The 21,707-nt window shown below is 41.7% G+C and overlaps 4 protein-coding genes across 5 annotated transcripts; 3 read left to right on the top strand and 1 right to left on the bottom strand.

The window, feature by feature from the left end:
- Positions 1-562: 562 nt before the first annotated feature.
- Positions 563-2,984, bottom strand: LOC124073985 (pleckstrin homology domain-containing family F member 1-like). The gene is made up of 2 exons (XM_046416581.1): positions 2,627-2,984; positions 563-2,111 (listed from the first exon to the last, which is right to left on the bottom strand). Exons 1-2 carry the CDS (start codon positions 2,868-2,870, stop codon positions 1,567-1,569), a joined length of 789 nt encoding a protein of 262 aa, XP_046272537.1. The 5' UTR covers positions 2,871-2,984; the 3' UTR covers positions 563-1,566.
- Positions 2,985-5,269: 2,285 nt separating this feature from the next.
- Positions 5,270-7,886, top strand: LOC124073326. Its single transcript, XM_046415514.1, has 4 exons — positions 5,270-5,443; positions 6,043-6,795; positions 7,320-7,384; positions 7,506-7,886. The coding sequence occupies exons 2-4, from the start codon at positions 6,094-6,096 to the stop codon at positions 7,582-7,584; spliced, it is 846 nt and encodes a 281-aa protein (XP_046271470.1). The 5' UTR covers positions 5,270-5,443; positions 6,043-6,093; the 3' UTR covers positions 7,585-7,886.
- Positions 7,654-9,707, top strand: LOC124073535 (sex-determining region Y protein-like). Its single transcript, XM_046415820.1, has 5 exons — positions 7,654-7,661; positions 7,893-8,046; positions 8,304-8,411; positions 8,542-8,590; positions 9,075-9,707. The coding sequence occupies exons 1-5, from the start codon at positions 7,654-7,656 to the stop codon at positions 9,635-9,637; spliced, it is 882 nt and encodes a 293-aa protein (XP_046271776.1). The 3' UTR covers positions 9,638-9,707.
- Positions 9,708-10,639: 932 nt separating this feature from the next.
- LOC124073100 (phosphoinositide 3-kinase regulatory subunit 5-like) lies at positions 10,640-21,705 on the top strand. 2 transcript variants are annotated; one of them, XM_046415049.1, is made up of 18 exons: positions 10,640-10,791; positions 14,012-14,126; positions 14,696-14,796; positions 14,913-14,981; positions 15,089-15,227; positions 15,558-15,627; positions 15,794-15,971; positions 16,079-16,256; positions 16,377-16,445; positions 16,547-17,364; positions 18,256-18,381; positions 19,116-19,250; positions 19,655-19,748; positions 19,863-19,939; positions 20,063-20,156; positions 20,243-20,325; positions 20,416-20,534; positions 20,899-21,705. In XM_046415049.1, exons 2-18 carry the CDS (start codon positions 14,018-14,020, stop codon positions 21,044-21,046), a joined length of 2,607 nt encoding a protein of 868 aa, XP_046271005.1. In that variant the 5' UTR covers positions 10,640-10,791; positions 14,012-14,017; the 3' UTR covers positions 21,047-21,705. The 2 variants fall into 2 exon arrangements, with proteins under 2 accessions (XP_046271005.1, XP_046271004.1); XM_046415048.1 differs by lacking the exon at positions 10,640-10,791 and having other exon boundaries at positions 12,421-14,126.
- Positions 21,706-21,707: the final 2 nt, after the last annotated feature.

Genomic DNA, 21,707 nt, shown 5'->3' with positions numbered 1-21,707 from the left:
AGCTTCTCACTGACTGTAAAGCCTTCAGACAAAGATGTGAGTGTCAGCACAGTTCTGCTGTACTTGCTATACAAATACAAAAGTGCTTCATTTGTCTGCATTTGTGCAGCATCAGCGATAGTGCTCCTGTGGTTCCAACACACCAGGTAAGGTTAACCAACAGCTATAAATGCACTCTGTATTCAAAGTTCTCTGACAGGAAAATATGCCACATTTCCTTGTTGTCGTTGTCCCTTGTATGAAAAGCGACAAACAGGTTTGACACTCCAACAAATGACTCACCCATGATGAGAAAGCATTTGGGTTTGTTCCAGTTTTTACCAAGTGTTTATGAAAGCCCATTAAGCCTCTTGGAAAATGTCGTGTCATGTGAAATGTTTATATCAGCCTATTGGATCGAATCAAAATCAGAAACAGCAATTGAGGGCAGTTCAAAATGAACTGGTGTTTGCTGTTATGGACTTTTTAATCCTGAGGTACATAACAAGGAAGATGTAGAAATCTCATTTTCTTCTGCTGACATCATCTTAAACAGACAACCTCACACATTTTTATTGTCAAACAACCCACACCCTCCTTGTTTGTACTGGCAAAGCCTCCGTCAACAGAAACCACCTAAACATCTGCCGATCCCTCTGCTCACACGCCAACAGGCTGCCAGTCCGAAGTAGACAGAAACACACTTTGTCACATTTAAAAGGTCACAGGAAAGACCCAGCTGTTCACAACATCGTAGCCATTTTGCTGTCCTCCATGTTTACTGTCCAGTTGCTGACTGCTCTCATCTCTGTGGGCCTCTTGGTTTGGTAACCCGTACATGAACGACCTGCCTGTAAGCATTTAAAGTCCATGTAAGGCAAATTCCAAGATTCCAAGACGCATCAAACATGTCAATAGTTGGTGAAAACGTGTGAAAACAATGTGAACTATGTCATAACTGAATTATTCAATTAGGCAGTTTTTCACAATTTTCGACTCTCGCTCATAACAAGTAGAGTTTATTAGCATCGGCAGCTCAGACATAACACACAGTTACTACAGAACAATCAGGCTAAAAATGATTAAAATAAGGATGCCATAACAATAAGTTAAGTTTAATGATTCCTTAAAATTCATTTTCATTATTAAATCACAATATTTTTTTCATTTATATGCTGTATTTCCCATCATTCTGAACACATTGGAGCTCCACATAAATAAGCTCAGCAGTGGCTTTTTATTAAGAAAAATGTGTGCATCAAAATCATGACAGAGAAAGTAAGATTGGTGCATCCAACGTGACTCTCAACACAGAAGCATCACAACACACACACACACACACACACATCTGTTTTGTGAGTGCTTTGTTATTCACTGATCATTTGAAAGCAAAATGTAAACTACTTCACAGCAAACAAGTACAGAATAAAAGCTCAGCAATGACAGCAGTCAAAGATTTTTTCACTCGATTTCCAACATGCTTCTATTGTGTCCAACTGTCTTTGTTTGAGTCTTAATGCTGCAGTTTTATTTCACTAAGGCTGTTGATTCACTGGTTTTGAGTTAACATTAAGTGTGTTAATGTGGTTAATGGCTCCTCCAAGTGTCCAGCCAGCTGCTCTGAGCGTAGCATTGAATCATTCCCACTCCCTCGTCTTCATCACTGGATGCTGCCACATCTTCGCCCTCTAAGCTATTCATTCCAGCACTGTCCCCCCTCAGTCGAGATATCTCATCTTCTTCTTTGTTCTGAGTGTGGCAGAGACTGCAGACCCTCAGTCTCTTAGTGGGATGAATGTGGTTAATCACTGCTCGCTGTTTGGAGCATGAATTGCACACCAGAAAGCCACATTTTCTGCAATGGTGTCGACGTTTGGTTGTTGTGAACTTGTTGAAGCAGCGCATGCATCTGAAGGAGGCCCGGTCTGGGATCCAGGTAACAGCAAAGCTGGAACCACGTTGGCAGCTGCCGTCCTGCAGCAGGCCTGACCGGCACTCTTTGATGTGCTCAATCCAGGCCTGCTTCTCCTCGTGTGAAGGCGCGGACACAAAAAACGACTTGCGCGGCGTACGGATCAGCCATTGGTTCCTCACATCCAGACTGTCCTCCATGTCCTCCAGCTCAATGTCCTCTGAAATGACAGAGAAGAAGACATACTGATTATGTAATATGGACTGTCAAAATGCTTGTCCACCAAGAAATCAGAGTTTGGCAGTTATGGCTCACAGTGAACTGAGCTTACTGTAATACAAATCATCAAATACGTTCTGAGCTTCTCTTCAGACATTCAGCAGGACTAATAATTTTGCTTTTTGGCTGAGGGTTCGAGATATTTGCCTTTGAAACTCCTGTAGCTGAATCAGTGTAATGGGAGTGCAACTAATTCCATGTTTTTCAAAAAACACATTTAACAGAAAGAAAAATCCTGTTTTTGTTCTACAGAAAAAAAAAAAGTTTAACTGGGAGAAGTTTCGGTCATCTGTGGACATTTTTAGAGGTGGTTTAGAATATTTTTTTTTTACTGCTTTTCTATTTAATTGGATTAATAGCCATAAGATGTATTAGATCATGTGAATTATGCAAAGTTTTAAAAAAGACAACACCAAAGCAGTGACAAATGCATGTATTAGCAGGGAAGCTGCTCACCTAGAGGGATTATCTTCTGGTTTTTGTGAAAGCGGCCGTTCAGAATGACGCTGCCGTACACAAGAACATCGTTGAAGAGGAAGAAATCCTTAGGCTGGGGTTTCCGACGACCCTGCTTCATCAGACGGCCCTGTCCCATCAGAATCCGACCTGATTTGGACAAGGACCTCCCTGATGCACCGAATGAATTCTCCACTGCTTTGATACGCTCATCATTTTCTTTATCGAATGTTATCTGATCCATAATGTTGTCCTGTATCCGCGCTCACACTGGGATCAAAAATGAACAAAGTGCCAGCTGCAGCAGGCTGAGCCTTTAAAAAGCCTTTTTGTGTGTGTGATGATGCAGTGAGGGACTTTCCAAGAATAGACTGAAGGAAAACATGTTGTACAGGAAATAAAAGAGACGCTGAGGTGGAGCATATTGAAGGAAATGATGAATTTTACTTTAATAGGTGTATTTATGTTTTAAAAGCTTAAGATTACTTTGTAAATTCAGAGTAAATAATAACATGATACCAGAGATGAAAAGTTAAAGTATATCGATTTAAGTAATATTCTGAGTTTTGGCCTATTGTCCTTCACTTGACTATTGACATTGTTTTTATTTTCATACGTCCATTGAAAAGGTTGTTTTCATTTTGCAGATACAGGCCCTGGTTTAATTGTTAGAAAAGGAATTTACATACAAAGCACATGGCCAGTTTGAAAATAAATCATAAAGAAAATAAAAAGTCACTGTTGTCGAATAAACAACCAATAATTTCTAAAAGACTGAAAATTAGCTACGCTCAGTGAATTACAACATTAAAGTGATGACTGTGATATCACTGCTTCAATAATAAGAAGGCTAAAACTGTCAGCTGAACACAACATGACAGTACTGTGAGTCTGGCTGAGCAGTTCAACCAGCAGCTGGAAAAGAAAGCCCCAAACGTCAGCATACCGTGTTCCTCACCACGTTTCTGCATGTGCAGGTTCACCGATCAATCAGTAAACAAATACCAACTATGTAAACCAGCCAGAAACAAACAACATGCCTGCAGTCACTGCGGTCACATTTCTTGGACACCAGTGATACTGTTAACGGTAACACAGTCGGGAAAACACAAAGTGAATTCCAAATGGGAACGTAGGCGGAACAGATGTACCAGTTCAGTGCATTGGCAGCGCTGTCAATGGCAGCACATGTTCAAAACCTATCTGAGTATAAAGACTGGAAACCAGCCAGACACCCAAAAACTCATTGATTAACACACCGAGTGACTGAAGTGTGGAGGCTCGAGGATGTTACTGCTGCCATCCAGGAAATAATCTGGTACAAACCGTTTGACTGGAGGGTACAATCAAAAGGACGGTCATCCATTTTTCTTTCTTTCTTTCTTTCTCGTTATTCACACACAAAGTCTCAGTCTCTTCCTTCTTCTAGGAAGACATGATACAACTGTTTTCGTAGACTCAGCAGTCATTTTACAGGAATCATAGAGGAGGCTTCTTTATTTTGGTGTAAAATTAGTGGATTGTCCCTTTAGCTCAACATGACTGAACCATACAGAGCTCTCAGGTGAAGCATGTGAGACTGGAGTTTTAAATCCAGAGGTAAAAGTATTTTGTCAATGTTGCTCAGCAGAAAAGACCTTAATGAACACAAAGATGTAACTGCACCTAAAGAGAAAAGTGTTTGCTCTGTGTAATAAACTCACGTCCATATGAAACATTTCACTTGTTTATTTGTCGCGAACCAGTTTGATCTTTTGGTCATTTTTTTGGATGTTCCTGTGAAGGTAGTGACTTGATGCCATGGTGATGCTGCTAAAAATAATAATATTAATAATATGTCAAATTAAATGAAAGAATAATGACATTTGAGGATTTTATGGGTTGATCTGATATAAAAACATTTCTTGTGTCCATAGATGTGTCAATTAAAATGATTTTATTTCATTTTAATGGACGAATATATGAAGACTTAATACTAAAAATGGTGTGTTCAGTTTATCATTAAGTCTCACTGAAATGTTTTATCAACTGATCTGTTTTATGGTACTTTACATTGTTTGTTACTCTGTTTAACATCCCATATAGCAAAGTTTATTACCATCAATATCTGTCTTATCATATTGGTGCATATGGACTGAAATAAAGGTTGTGTCATTGGCAGAGAAGGACACGAGGACATTGATAATGGCTTTAAGGTTTTGTTGCACACTTGGACACAAAGAGGGACTTCCAGGCGTACATGAGTTCTAAGGAATCTCTTTACTCCTTCGCTCACAGTAAAATACAGCAACAGATGCATGTGAGTGCAGCGTTTCTGTATGCTGCAGTCTGCTCAGGTACACTGAGGGGATGCAAGCACACTCCCATGTTGTGACCCAAAGGACCCCTGAGCTGCCCACGAAGCACCAGTGTGAGCATCACTCCATTTAACCTTGCTTACCTCGCCCAAATAATCTAGCTGTGAGTTCAAATACACATACTACATCCCAGTGAGCATAATAACAACACAAACAAATAAACACAAGGATGGGGGGTGTCTCGTGTCCATCAATGTCCTAAACATGTTGCATATCACTATGGTCCCCACAGTTTTTACCTTAAAAGGCAATAACCTAACATTCTATGACTGTGCTTTGAATTAGAATGGAATCACAGAATGGAATATTTTATAGAACATTACTGAGCAGAATTTGGCTCAGTTCACCTGCAGCCTTCGCCGTGTGAGCTACACATTTAGTGGGACCAAACAATAATCCAAACCGGAGCAAGAGTTTGAAGCCAGTGAACTGAACCATCAGTGAATACAAAACATCTTAAGTAAGTAGTTAGACAGTTAGCTTTTGAACTAATCCTTACTGTCATTCTGTTATATGCAGGAACAGATAAATCTAACACTTAAGGCCAGCTGGGTGCTCTTGGCTCTCAGATAACTGGCACAGATAACATGATGAGTGATTTATGCTTCTTTTAGTTATTCAAAGATTTTCTAAGTAAACTCTGAATGTGTAAAGAAACGTGTAACTTGTAAGCAGAGCAACAGGACTTTGGTAAAGTTAGGCTGTTGAATGCCTGTAGAGGAGTACAAAAGTATAATTTATGCCACTGAAATGTGGTGGAATAAAAAGATAAAGTAGCATAAAATGGAAATAATCAAGTAGCTCAAGTACTTACTGTAAGAGCACTTGGTATTGTCAAAAGTAAAAGTACTCTTATGAATGTACTGAGGAGGAGTTAAATCCTTAACATCACAGCTTCTTAATCCATCATTTTGTATGTTAGCTTTTTATCTGATAATAAACTGCAGCAGTCACATAAATATAGTGAATCATACAATAAACACCTCAATGAGTATAATATGACATATAATATATGTTAGTCCACATAAAAGTGTCTCTTCCTATCAACGTGTGTGACAGGAGTCCAGTACCCAACAGGGACAACAAACAGCACACAAACCAGTCAGCAAAATGGATCTGTTACCTGAGCAGGTTGACAGCACCATGACAGATAACGACTGGGAAGACTTGCTGTCTATTCTCAAGTCGGCTGGAGTAGATTTAGTGGATGAAGCGCCGAATACTCTACCACCATCTACTTCACCCCAACCTTCAACTTCACATGCTCCTGTCAATGCTGAGACGGAGCTCCAGGAGGCTGACTGTGGTGTAGCAGACAATTCCTGGGAAGACTTGCTGTCTATTCTCAAGTCTGCTGGAGTTGATTTAGTGGATGAAGCACCTCACACTCCACCTTCAACCTCACCTCCTCCTGTCAATGCTGAGAAGAGGCACAATACCTACCCTCAACACCCACCCTCAGCACAACAATCATCCTCCAAAACGGATCCTCAAGAGTCTGACAATAACGTTGCAGATCAGATCTGGGGAGAGTTGCACTCCATTCTCAAGTCGGATGGATTTGATCTTCTGGATGACGCACCCGACCTGCTGCCTCTTTCACCTTCATTTTCACCTTCACCTCCTCCTCCTGTCCATGCTGAGCTGGAGGAGGGAGGATATGGTGGCTGTAGCTCCCTGGGAGCAGCTCCTCAGAGGGTCAAGCAGCAAAGTCAATTGTCGACAGCTCCCCCCATGAACTATGCACCACGTCAAGAAGACATGCAGCCAGGTCACCTGCACAGTCAGGCAGGTGCTTCCAGTCAGGGACAGGTAGGATACTCAGCATAGGCCAGGCACAGGTATCATTAGGAGTCTATGAGTACCTGTACTGATACACGTGCTATCAGTGTTGGATGTTTTATGTCAAAATGAAGCAAGAAACAAATCTGAATGTGAAATCACTTTGTTGTCCCTTCACATGCGTTGAATGTGATTAATTGTAAAACACGACTGTGTGGCTATTTTGATAACTGATTCATCTTTTCAGTTATTCTCTTCTGGCAAATTTGCTTTTGTGTTGACAACCAAATAACTTTGGGATTTGAGGTGACCGCAGCTTTTTGCTCTGTGGTCACCTGACCTTCACATGACGACACACTCCTGACCTCTGTGACCTTCAACAGAAACATATCGTAGCTCTATACCTCAGTGCCGTAGTTCCTCCAGATGTGTCTGACAGCAGCTCATTCAAAGTTATTAGAATTTATGAGGAGGGAACATCCTGACACCTAGGGGACAGATGATGCCACTGCAGCATGTCAAATCACCTGTTCTGTGTCTGTTTGTGTCTCCAGCACAACAGCATACCAGTGACGGGGTTCCTTGAAGGCAACCAGAGCCTGCGTTATGTAGGACTGTGGTAAGTAACACACACATGAGTGAAAACATGAGTGAACACAGCTACTGAGTTTCAGTTTTAATCGTCACACACACTCGACCTACCACCTGAAGTGTGTATCCGTCTCTGTTTATGTGTGTAGGAATGGACAGCCGCTGTATGAGATTTGTGCTCCTGCTGTCTTTGCTGCTCCTCCAGCAGACGCATCCAAATCAAAGTAAGTTTGCTCTGGACAGTTTTGGTCACGAATGTAATTTTCATAATTCTCATGAGTTGTGATTGTGGTCAACATGAATAAGTCAGACACAAATTCAAATTAGGATCTTCTTTTATTTAGTTTCAATCAGCTGTTGTTTGATTTCAGGTGTCTGTTGTTTGTCCACTGATGTTCTGCATGAATATGATTATAATCAGTGTCTCTTAATGTGTTTTAGTGGACAGTACAGCAGAGACAAGGTTCAATCTTACACACATCTTGTGTTTCCACTCTTGTAACATCACCTCCTCTCTCTCTGTTTTTGTCCAATAGAAAGAGAAAGCGTCAAAACCAGCAGGAGGGCGGTCAGTATATAAAGAAGCCCCCAAACGCCTTCATGCTGTTCCTGAATGAGCAAAGGCCACACGTTGAGGCCGAAATCAGAAGCCGAGGGAATGCGGCTGTAAACACGGTCCTGGGACAGAAGGTAAGTGTTTTGGTTCTGTACGTTTGAGACACTCAGTGTCTCACACCTCTAACTCCAAATCTGATATTTAGCTTTTCATTTACTGTTTTATGATCAGAGAACAAACTGAACTCTAAAGGATTTTGCAGCATTGTGTGACTGAAATGTCCTGCGCGCATATGTGTGTGTGTGTGTGTGTGTGTGTGTGTGTGTGTGTGTGTGTGTGTGCGTGTGTGTGTGTACATGCTATCTAACGTCTTGTTGTTGTCCGCCCACAGTGGAAGTCACTGTCACAGGAACAGCAGGCCACATATTACGAACAGGCCGACAGAGAAAGACGGCTCCACGCCCAGCAGCACCCGGAGTGGTCGTCCAGTCACAACTATGTAAGTACACCCTGCTCACACACAGCTCACGACACACACACTACACAAGAGCTGACGACACACACTCACTGCAAAGAGTTTTTCTCAGCTGATGTCAAATGCAAAGTGTGTCGCGTTTGTTTTTGTGCAGGGCAAAAAGAGGAAGAGAGAAAGAAGAAGGAAGCCCACCTGTGCTGAAGGTAAGAGCATATTTCTGTGAATCACAGCGTGTTTTCATGTGAAATGTCATGAAAACTAGATGATGTGTGGACTTTTAAGGATTAATTCTGCATTTTGGAAAGCTATTGACCGTTTAACATCGATACAAGAGACTGAGGAGCAGAAACCAACTCACTCACACTTTGAAGATATGAAGTTCAGTGTTGGTCTACATTTTAGTAGATTTAATATAAATGACACAAACAGCTTCCCTGCAGTGAACGACGACACTGACATAAAGTCTTTAACTGAAGACTGAACTGACGATTTTTACAAAGCAAATAAGAAATCAGAATCATCAACACAAACTGTGACTTTTTCAAATTAAATGTCATTTGATTCAGTGTTGGTATTAAAATGTTGTTTAACGCAGGTTTCAGAAACACCATCTTGTTTTGAAAGGTTTAGAAAACTGATCTGTGTTTCTGTCTGATTGTGTAGCTGCCTCTGCATCCAAACCTGAAGATGAAACACAGCAGGCCAAGAAAGTGTGTGTGACTCCAGTGCAGACAGCAGTGACGGAGGCCTTGGTCCCACAGACAGATGTGTTTGAGCCTCACGCACACGCAGGTGCGTTCGAGCCTCACGCATACGCAGGTGTGTTCGAGCCTCACGTACACACAGATGTGTTCGAGCCTCACAGACACACAGATGTGTTCGAGCCTCACGTACACACAGATGTGTTCGAGCCTCACAGACACACAGATGTGTTCGAGCCTCACAGACACACAGATGTGTTCGAGCCTCACAGACACACAGATGTGTTTGAGCCTCACAGACACACAGATGTGTTCGAGCCTCACAGACACACAGATGTGTTAGAGCCCAGCATTCAGTATGTGACGTTGTCCCTGCCTCCTGACTGGATGTTCCAGCAACAGCTTCCAGTTCATTCGCCTCCACCAACTCACACACAGACGTATATCAGCCAGTCACAGACAAGCTACCCAGCCAATGACGGAGCAGCTCGAGCCCCTTCCAATCACTGCACAGCCTCAGCTGCACATGGACAGACTCAGTATACATAGAAATCAGGACTTGGTCACCAGGTGCACCAAGATTGATTTACGTAATAAATATTCATCTTCTTCATCTAAATAAAATTCATAGTCTTAATTTTTTCTCGTGTTTGTTACTAATTTGGTGGGTAATACACCCATAATGCAGGGATTTGCTATGCATATGTCTGCTTCTCCATTTGGAACAAAAACAAGTCAAGAATTGTTTTTCTCTTTATTGTATATAATGAACATGAACATTCAGCCGGGTGACATGAAATGGACATTTTAGTTTATCCAACTTAATTTTAATAAGTTATATTAACTCATTAAATTAAAATTAAGTTGGATAAACTCAATTCAATTGCTTGTTACCAACTGAAGCAATTCATTTGAGTTGGTCCAACACTATTTTTTCAGTGTAATCCAGTTTAAAGTATAAATATTGCACTTTTCATTCCACTGCATTTTTTTGATAAGTCTACTTGCTTGCAATGTCACCCTGGAAATGCTGAGTACCCAAAGTTTAGATTTAGCATTTAGAAAACTGCTGGATGCTTTCTTGCATATGTCAGCCAATTAATATGATTAGCGTTCCTTAGCATAATCACCAATAGACAATACTGAGCATTTGCTTGGCCAATTTTTTTTAATTTAAGTATTGGGGATTACTGAATGCTGAATCCTGACGTTTTTTGCGTTTCGGAATTGGCATTTAAACCAGAAGTGGCCGTATTTCAACTCAGCGTGGCCTGATTTTGTTAAAGCTCCAGTTAACTTTGAGGTTGTTTATTTGCTTAATACATTCAATCTGCACTTTAGAATCAAGAACTGTCAATGTCCTTGGCGTGACTATTGACACCTAATATTGTTCATGTCTTTAGCTTTGCTCGTTTTTTTTTTGTTTTGTTTTGTTTTGCACAGCAGCGTTTCATTGACCCGTGTCAGTGATTTGTGTCCAATGAGGTCTGTCAAATAAAGACTCCTCCTATGATATTAAAAGCCTAAACACACATCCAGTTCCTGTTTTGAGGCACATTCTCTTTCGGCTCTGTAGCTGAATGGTCTGCTTTTGAAAAGCATGAGCACTGGAGGATGTGGTCTCTGTATTGTTTCCCTCCGCTGGTGTGTCTCGGCTGCGGCTGATCTGATATGATCGAGGACACTGATAACAACAGATATAGGTAAGAGTTATGTTGCTCCCTGCTAATTGCTCCTTTTCTCATCCTTTTTTTCAACATTATCATTATTTACAGGACAGTCCATGCATCTGTATGTCCCCTGCCTGTCACAGGTTGGCCAGAGGTGCCACAGCATACATTTTCTGCTTACATATTCTTTGCCTGTTAGGAACACGCCTGCGTTACACAACTTCCATCAAATCTAACTGCAAAGTGTTCTTCAAGCTCTGCAGGTTTCCTGTTCCCCTTCTTTTCAATGCTGCTCATAGCTGATAGGAGTGCATTCAGAAATACACAGCATACACAGTTTAGTGTTTAATATATTACTGAAGTGCTGACAGGACCCTCAGTAATATTATGAAGGAGGGGCAGCCGTAAATTTGACAGTTCTTTTACTACTCGCTCGTCTTTCCACTTTAACATGTGCAAACAAAGCAACAGCAGTACAGCCAACGTACAATGGACTAACACCTGCTTCCTCACTAGACAATTGATAGGATTGCTTGCAGAAGCTGGAGGCGCCTTGTGGTGCAGGGCACAGAGCTGCCGCCCGTGTTGCCCTGCTGGACATACGACATGGTTGCCTTTATTGCTTAACACAATGTGTATACATATAACAAAGTTTACTGTTAGACTAATACAACTATCTGTGGCCTGTTGTATTTTGTATGCTATGCTACTATGTTACAGTGATCTCAAACAGGCAGGTGCTGGGGGTGTGGGGGTGGTCGTGAAAAGACTGTGGAAAGTACCCTGCTCAACAAGTTTAGAAAAAAATAGAAATTATGATTTGAAGATATATTCACATTGAATCCGCTGCAGCGCCCACACAGATGCTACATAGCAAGGGAGAAGTGGAAAAAGAACAAACGGAAGTATTTAAGCTACACAGTTCAAATAATTAATTAAAGGAAATGAATAAATGGTCAACAGTCATAGATTGCAGGCGGACGTATAGTCCCTGGTGGGAAGAGTAGCCAAAAAGTTGTGATGACAAATATGTCAGCATGTTTGTGAACATGTTGCAGTGTCCTGAAACTTGGATCATTAACTCTGGATGTCCCAAGCCCCAGTTCACATCACAGACTCAGGGATGACCCCCCTACATTCAGGCCTTGCCACATGAAGGAAATAAGATTAGAAAAATCAGTGTTTTATCTTTCTGAAAATGACTCACGTCAGATGATTCACGTGGGCTAATTAGGACACGATGGTGAGATGTTTCATCATTAATTGCCTGCTGAAGAAGCGTTCACATGTTCTTTTGGACGCGAGGAAGACCATCTGTGGTTGAAACCTTAAATCAGCTATGTCCACGTGACATAAAAGTGGCTTGTTTCGTGTGCGGGGGGCTGCATGGTACAGTGGTTAGCACTTTGCAGGTTTGAATCCCGGTCTGGGCCCTTCTGTGTGGAGTTTGCATGTTCTCTCTGTGCCTGCGTGGGTTTTCTCTGGGTACTCCGGCTTCCTCCCACAATACCAAAAACATGCACATTAGGTTAATTGGCGGCTCTACATTGCCAGACAAACAACCACACACTCTCTTACTCACACCTAGGTGAGTGTGAGAGTGTGTAGTTGTCTGTCTTTGTGTGTCAGCCCTGTGATTGACTGGCGACCAGTCCAGGGTGAACCCCGCCTCTCGCCCGTAGTCAGCTGGGATAGGCTCCAGCTCCCCCGCGACCCTGACGGATAAGCGGTATAGAAAATGGATGGATGGATATTTTGTTTGCCTTTGGTCTCTACTTTTCCGTCTCTCTTCTTCAGGCTACACCAGTAAGTATGACTAGTTAAATGCATGAGATTGAATATTTCCATTATGGCAGGGAGGAGCAGTAATTTGAAGGATCTTAAACTAAATGCAGGCTATATGTTATTAAACTTACAGTCCTCCGTCACCTCAGTTCCAGCACCACCTCTCTGATGACCTGTTGACTTCACAACCCTCTGTGTATATTAGCTACTGGCACTAGATGATCGGTGAAAAGTACTGCCTTGTCCTCATCTGAACTTAAAAAACATACATCAGAGGAAGTGAGGATGAAAAGTTAGTGTGAGAAAAGGCACATGTGGCATGCAAGTGAAACTCTGAAGGCTGCTGCCACTTGGAGTAGTTATGCAAAGTTGAACAAACCAACATAAACACTGTCGGTCCAATTATACGAAAAAAAATGTTAGAATAAAAGAGTTGGGAGCCACTGTTCTATTACAAGACTGTGAATGGATGCAGAAAGCAGTCAAAGGATTTGTTTGTTTTACATTTCATGCTTCCCGGAAGGCCTTTTCCTGTTTTGATGGGCACAGGTGACCCCAGTTTCCCAGCCCTGTCATTACACACATTATTCCGTTCTGCCCACCGTGACACATCTGCCACAGCTGGACACAATTACAGCTTCTGTATGCACTTTGACATCCCGGAGGATAAATATAGCCTACTTAGGGGATCCAGGGAAATGTCTGGTTAAATTTGTGAATTATTATTTTCAAACTAATCACAGTATGAACCGAAACAGGCCCTACCTTCCAAAAATATGCTCACATTTCTAAATGTTTAATTACCATCAATGAAAGTGTCCATTTCATCGTGCTGTTGTTGCCTGTTTCAGTTGTTGCCGTCAATTACCGAGCACCCTAACCACAGGTGACGTAAGCAAATTCCAGAAATGCTGTGTTTTGTTATCAGCTGTCATACTTTAAAAAATTTGACTCTTCTATCTTACCTATAAAGCACTTTCATATTGTCTTTGCTAAGTTAATAAGTCATTCATACTGTAGGTAATCAAGTAGGAAGTTGTTCTTTTTCAGATTCGTTTCCATTACACTTTTGAGTCATATGAAATCCGAAGTCAGCAGCTGAATTTAAGAATGAAAAAGTAGAAGTTGTGGTTTATGTTTTCGACCGGCTCTTGCCCGGTCCACTCACAAAGCAGTGAGTCACAGACTTGGTAGGAAGTGGCAGGCTGTATTTTCTTCCCTGACGTCTGTGCTGTGGTCATTTGTGTTTGCATCTCTGTTGAATCTTTCACTGTGGACTGTGCTTGATTGTTTCTGGAAGGGAACAATAATGATCATAATGTGTTGGCAAGAGCAATAACAGGAAGTTTGGACTGCCGAAGAGACATTATTACCGGAACGCAATAATAGGGTGTTACTCTTGTTATTTTGGGATTTCCTGCTAGTTAATCTTCTCTATTTGTGTATGGATGTTGGGATGCCTCTACAGAAGAGGATGCAGAAGACAGAGCAGAGTTCGTGTACAGAGGACCGAATCCAGCATGTCCTTGAACGTTGCCTCTGTGACCTCGGTCTTGACACTCCTGACAAACAACTCTGGAACGGTAAGACCCAAACCCACGCCTGTATTTAATAGTAATGCAAAGCTGAAACAATGCCAGAAAAATCCAGTCAGATAGCACAGCCCGGGTCCTCTGTTCACACTAGAAATATACACTGGAAAAAAAAGTACGGATGATGAGTATTAAAACAAATGTTCCTGGAAACAGTTTGTCCTGACACTCTGCCGTTGTATGTCATTGAGGTATTAACTGAATGACGATAGAAGTCGATTGATTTTTAGCCTGTTAGCCACACATACACCCAGATAACCTATTAGGAACATATGATAGAGTCAAGTAGGAACTGAAAGTGGTGACACAGAGTGAGGAGTGACAGACAGCAATGGAGGAGTATCGTGGTGGTTTATGTAAGATCAGTTTTGAAATACTAACTGATGTAAATCTGGCAACAAAAGAAAGTATTTTTATTGTTTTGCTTTCATTCAGCGCCTCTCTGAATATTACTTGTTAACGTATAGAAACACTGTGTTTACTGCCTGCCATCAGAATGAAACTTAAAATGGAGAAATACGCGTTTGGTTGAGGTTGTGTGTCTCTGTCTTTCTAACTAGCCGGCTTGTGCATAAACCGCTGGTGTTTGGAGGAACTTGTGAAGAGAGATCCCCACAACTTCCTCATCCTTCTACAGAAAATACTGAGGAAAACAAAACAGGTCAAGAGCTCAAAAACAAACAAACAAACAAAAAAAACCCCAACAGCATTATCCAGCCTGTTCAGTGAGACATGATGAATGGCGATGTTTCAATTCAGTTTTTCTACCTTTCACAGGTACTAGAGCAAAGTCTGTATGAACTGGTGGTGCCCCTCACGCTCTTGTTCTCTTCAACCCTCCTAAAAGTGAGTCGGTGTCATTTCTGATCAGGAACAGTCCCACACTTCCATCTTCAACGTTACTGCATCGTAAAATGCTTCTATTACTCTGTTCCTCTTTCTTTGTCTTGCAGGCTCCTCGTGTGGCTCCAGACTGCGGCATCCTGCAGGAGGCCTACCTGTTGTTCCATAGTTTCCTGGCCTGGCCTGAGCCGTGTTCCTCTGCCAGTAAACGCCTGCTGAATATCATCCAGCAGGAGCTCAGAGCCCCAGGTAGCAGCAAAGTTCTAATGTACTGCAATGAAACAGGCTGAACGTCACCGGCTGCAACCTCAGTAGTGCTTACACATTAATGCATGAATATAATATGGCTCCTTCTGCATCATGAGTACTTTTACTTTTGGCACTTTAAGTTTACTTTAATTTAAATACTGGCTACTTTTACTTATGTAAAATTTTTTGAACGCTTTTTGCTTGTAACAGTAGAGTGTTTCTACACTGTGGTATTGCTAATCTTCCACCTCTGGCATCTGTCATGTATCAGTGTGATCATATGAAGGATGTGTTTACCTGCTGAGATACCTGCTGTCTGCCTCTTTTTAGGTATTTCATTTCAGAGACTGGTAAGAACTGAGCAGGGTGTTTCCCCTGACACTCACAGCTCTAAAACCATGTAAGTTCACACTTTAATGCTAGCTATTAAATAGTAAAACGCTGCTGAACATTGTCTCTGCTTTTATTCACTCCTTCATGTCACAAAACTTGCTCTTGAGACATTTTAATTTTCCCACCAATGCTCTCCTTGCGTGTGGTGTGTGTTTGTATATTTATTTTATTAGTACAGTGCTGTTAGTGAGCCCAGATGAGGACGTCCCTCCAGAGGTCCAGTCTGTCTCCGAACAGCTGAGTAGCACTCAGCACTCCAGCAGAGACGTCACTATCATCCTCATCCTTCACAGCTTACAGGCTGCTCTGGGCACCAAACACGACCTTCAGGCACTCCACACAGCCCTGCTGGTGACCAATGCCTAAATGTCTAATGTCTACATTCTTTGGATGCACAATTCCTCTTTAGTTATTCCTACATCCTTTTGTTAATAAACCTCCCCTTCTATTTGGTCTAGGCAAAGCGGCCTGAGGAGCTGAAGCAGCTCATGGAGGCAGTGACGGACAGCATGGAGACAGCAGCCTCTACAGCAGATCTCAGCACAGCTAGACAAGGTCTGCTACACAGCATGGAGAGGCTCAGAGCAAGCCTTGCTGCTCCTGCTCCTGCTCCTGCTGATTGTTGCCAGGATACTGGTAAGAACTAATACATAACGTTATGGACAAGTGGAGACATGAGATATGGAACATCGTTTTAGTGAGGAAAACTAACTGTGTGTGTGCTTCCTTCATCTGTGTATCACCTCTTCTCATTAGGGACTGTTGAGACTTTGATGCTCCCCTTCCCCAAATGTCACACGTGCTCCTGGGAAAACGATACCTTTGGTAAATAGCTCTGTTTGCAGATAGCTCAGCAAATGTCTGCACTGTTTTCTTGAAATCTATATTTAACTGTTCTCAATTTCTTATTTTTACCTTCCATGCAGATTTTCTGAATCACATTCTCACAGGCCAGTCCGACCTGGACTCATTTGCAGACTGTTTCCTGAAAATAGAAATAGACGAGGATGATAATAATGACATCAGTGTGGACGAGGAGGAACATGAGTTTCAAAACCATCGTATCTCCACTGCCTCTTCTTCCCCGACGGAGTTCAGCTACTCCCTGTCTTCCAGCTGGTCTGCATTCTCTACGCCATCTGGCTCATCAGGTGTGGAAAGTGACTTTAGCGAGGAGACAACACAGGAGGACACGGAGGAAGGACAAGATAGCCAACCAAGGCTTCGAAGAAAACCCAAAAAGAAGTCCAGATCCCTCCTAGGCATTGAACGCTTGTCCTTGCTTTTTAAGAATCCCCGCAGCCCAAACATTTGCCGCCGTGCCCAGAGTATGGCCTTCCGGGCGGATTTTAGCAAAGACTTTCAAAAAACTGGGGCACAGTTCAAACCTTCCAGGTCCACATGCAAACAAGTTCATCCTCTGCATGGGTCCACTGCCGCCCTGGATCCTCTTTCCCCCAAGAAGCATATGTGTGTCCGCAGGAGGCCGATCCTGAGCTGCAATGAAGGTGATGTGGCAGAAGTACCTACTACCCTGGTCAAAGTGGTGGTCTTTGGAGGTGACCGAGAGGCTGGCAGGCTGGCCAGGGCATACAGCGACCTGCAGCAGAAAGAGAGCAAATGTCCACGACTGACCAAGATATGTAAACTGCAGTTTTACTTTGTTCCCACCAAAAGGAAAACAATAGGAAGCTTACAGACTGAAGGGCAGATAGGAAGTTCAACCAAAGCTGCAGCTCCTGGGGTAAGAACACCAGAATCACCTTTCAGCCTTTAATGCATATTTACGCATTCATATGATAAAGTGAATAATAAAGGTTGTGACACAAATTCACACAAAAGTTTTTAACTGCTAATTTTAAAAAGATGTTAATAAACAGCAAAAGCTCAGAGGTCAGATAGTCCCTTGAAGGAAACTGTGATGTGATGTGATGTCATGTGATGTCATGTGATGTGATGTGGGTGCTAAAATATCTAATAATCTTCTAAAAATTATCAATTGCCTATTAATACAATCATTAATCACAACTTCTGGTGCAACTCTGTCTCCTAGTTGATATACAACTGATTTGCAACAGCAAATACTTTTATAGGGAAACATAATCACAGCCTGAATTATGTCCCAACATGATGCTTATTTGATGAATGAATGAATGAAACGTCACATTTATGTGCCGCACCAGACTCACAAGGCGGTGGTTACGGGTGTGATGGGTGTTCAAGGCACAGTAGTCCAATACCAGAAACCGCAGCTCGAGTCCTGGTGGTTAAAACCACTTTGGTTAAGCTTAGTTTTGAGTTGCTTTTAGGGAAGAAAAACACTTTAACTGAGCAAAGGGGCGCTTTTTGTTTTTTTGTTAAATGTTCCAGAAAACATGAAATTTGTTTTCTGTGATTATATGTTCCATATCAACATCTTTGTGACATTTCTTCATTATTTTAAGGGAAAACATAATGGGTCACCATTAGGATTTCTTTAGAAACATATTTGCTGTTGCAAGTTAGTTAAGTTGGTGATACAGACAGTATTGTAATATTGTTTTTTAATAAACCTGCTAAAAAACATATCATGACATTTCCATGCTGTGTATTTTTGATTGACATAGTAACACCTTTTATTCTTTAATCCTGACAGGAGTCCAATGGCAGCATACTGGAGGACAGTACAACTGACATAGCACAGATGTTGGGTGTGATCGACCCCTGGTACGAGAGGAATGTCCTCAATCTGCTCAGCCTGTCCTCTCATGTCCTTTGCCAGGTACTTTCTGTACTGTCATCATCACCTTTCTCTGGTCCATACATTCAAGTCAAGAGAGCAGCTTTCTAAATTCAGCAGTGATAAAATGACAGAAAACCTCACCTCACAGACAAGGAATGTCTTCCTCTTATAGACTGGAAAAAAAATTATTGGAGAGGGAAGAGATGTTAGAGAAAAAAGAGGATTTTATAAGGACAGGAGGATAGCCAACTTTTCTTTTTTTTGCTTGTTTTAGAAAAGCAGGTTGTCCATGTTCCAGGTTTATCCTGTGAGATTTACCAGCATATTGTGCTCACAAGTCACAAGTCGCACTGGTTGGTTCACTCGATCTGAAAGACAATGTTAACTATAAAATATAACCAGTGATGTAAAAGTACCCAAAGGTCACCTCAGTAATTCATTTTTTCTCTCTTTTTGTTTCTTACAAAGAATTGTTGCAACAGGAAAAAACACATGTTTTCAAATATTAAATTATTTCTAAGATATGACTCATTCCGAAATATTCTTAAAAATAAGAAATCATGACAAAGTCTTCTTAACATAGCTAAACCCTCATCAGACAAGGGTAATGTTTTCCCTTTTGATTTCTTGTCTGCAGAATAACAACGGACACTGAATGTACAGCTCATACCAGCTGTCTCTTTGGTTGTGTCATGATGAACTGTATGTAAATACTTCCTCCTTCACAAGCTATATTGTCTGAAATTTATACAACATATGTATTCTCATACCAGGCTGCCTGTAAGGAAGGTGATGATGTTCCGGTGAGCGGTGGCAGCACGGAGAGTCTGTCTCTGCTGGCTGACTTAGTGCTTTATTACTGTAGACATGCGGACCAACCTGTTCTGGTGCAGCTCTACCAGGCTGAGGTGCACACACACACACACACACACACACAGAGAGAGAGAGAGAGAGAGAGAGAGAGAGAGAGAGAGAGAGTCTTTTTTATATCACTTTTTGGGAAATTACATAGACTTACATTAATTTCCTGGCGGCTTAACCTCCACCTAACCATAAAAATGAACATTACTTGCCTAATCCTAACCCTAACCCTAACCCCACCCAAATATTTAATGATTTATGATGTGGGGACTTGCATTTTGTCCCCATAAGTAAGGCGAGTCCTCACAATGTGGCTGTGTAAACAGACTTTTGTCTCCATAACTACATGAATACACGTCCACACACACACACACACACGCAGACACACACACATGCACACAGAGTGAATACCTGTGTGAAATGAATTAACTTGGTTTGTTGTGCCACACAGCTGACCCTGGCTGGAGGAGAGAGGAGAAGGGAAGTGTTTATTCACTCTCTGGAGCTCGGACACACTGCTGGAATCAGAGCTGTTAAGGCCATGGGTGAGTTAGCCTCTCATGCACCCACATAGCAACAAAAGAATACAGAGAAGCACACACATACATACATAAATACAAACACGGATGTGCAGTCTAATGTCTAGTGTGTGTTTGTAGGTGCTGCCAGCAAAAGGTTCGGGATTGATAAAGAAAGGGAGGCTGTCCCCTTAACTCTGAGTGTTGCCTACAACAAGGTATTGTTCCCATTTTGACGCCTACACACTTCCTGCAAAACAAACAATAACACACTATTACTGTATGTGTAAGGTCACAGATGAAGCTATTTTTACATCTGTCCCATTTACACTCGATTACAGGTGGCTGTGAGTGGGAGGAGTCAGTGGATCCAGACAGACATGGTTTGCACATCAATAAATCTGTACAAATCCTGCAAGACACCTGAACAGCTAGGTGTGTTACAGAGGATGGACATAGTCTTTTATATGTTGAGGGCTTTTGTGGCCATATTGCAATTTCTAAAAATCTTGTCCATCCAGATTCCAGAATAGAAAGTCTACAGCTGACAATGACAGAAGTCCTGAAGAGGCAGTGCTCCAAGGCAAAAAGGGGCTACAACCAGGTGAAGGCCGGTTTTAAACTGAACTAAATCTTAATCTCAGGCACACCCTCCCTGTCAAACACCCCGTCCTTACACTTTTCTCTCTGGCAGCACATCTCTGTATCAGAGGTGAAGGTGGACAAGGTGCAGGTGAACGGTGGAGAAGATGGAACAACTTTTGCCGTGTGTCTGGATCAGGATGAGAAGAAGTTCATTCAAAGTGTCACCAGGTACATCAAAGCTTCATCAAATCATTACACAAGTACTTATGACTAAACACAACACGAATAAATCTTTAAAACATTATCTTGCCTATGAACACTTCTGCCGTCACTTAAGATAGATTTTCATTGGCGCTGATAGTCGTTTAACAATGAAGAAAACTCCCACGATCACATGCTACTTTGTTGACTGAATGATTCCAAAATGCTACGTCTTCAGCTGTGTGTATGCTGAAGAGAGAAAGAGAAGAAAAAACATATTGTAGCTTTTCATGTGAAATGCTGCATTATTTGACATCTTTACACCATAAATGTGTCTAAATCAGAGATTGCTTCTCTATGTATAGTGATGATGTATCTTCTGCTTCTGCAGGTGTGAGGTGTCTCTGTGCTGTAAACCAGGAAGCAGTTCAGACTGGAGGACCTATAAGCCCTCACCTGGTCAAGTCCAGCCTCTACACCCATCCTACTGCTCTTTGCTCTGTCTTCCTATTACTTCTTTCTCTGCCTTATATACTTGACAGACTTTTTGCTACAGTGTAGAAATCCATAGAGGCGATTTGTAATTTACACAGGAATGCTTAAATCAAAGCCATGTGGCATGCAGAGTGTAAATTAAATTAAAACAAAGACAGAAAAGTTGCACAGCACTATGGGAGACTGTGTATTTCAGGTTTGTCTGGTGGCTAATGTCAAAGTGTGTCATTCTGTTATTAGGAGGAGGAGTTTACATGATTGCTTTGTGGCTTTCTACTGTTGTTACACCTCTTTGATTACTGCAGTCGCTGGAAGAGCTTGTTTTAGCAACACTGAAAAAAAGTGAATGTCAATGCTTTATCTGTGAGCACTTGAATACATTTTGGAAAAACAGAGTTTTACAAGTGAGCTTTAGCTGAAATGGTCATGCAGTAAGAATGTGTATTAACTGATGTCAATGTTCTGGTTCGGAGGATTTCATAGAGTCTCAAAGGGATGTTGCTTATCAGTTATGTCAATATTCTGCTGTCAGGAGCGTAAAACTGATGACTTGATTACTATTGTGTACGTGCCATTGATCCATGACTGAGATAAAAAAAAATTTTTGAAAATACATAGTAAAATAAGCTATTTATTTTAAAGTGACAGTGCTGAAAAAATGTTTCTTATTACATTTTATATGTCACACACTTGGCAATAAAATCA

The sequence above is a fragment of the Scatophagus argus genome, chromosome 16 (genome assembly GCF_020382885.2).
Source record: "Scatophagus argus isolate fScaArg1 chromosome 16, fScaArg1.pri, whole genome shotgun sequence".
NCBI classification, from domain to species: Eukaryota; Metazoa; Chordata; class Actinopteri; family Scatophagidae; genus Scatophagus; species Scatophagus argus.
Note: the sequence above shows the minus strand (reverse complement) of the source record. Positions and strands in the feature narration are given on the sequence as shown.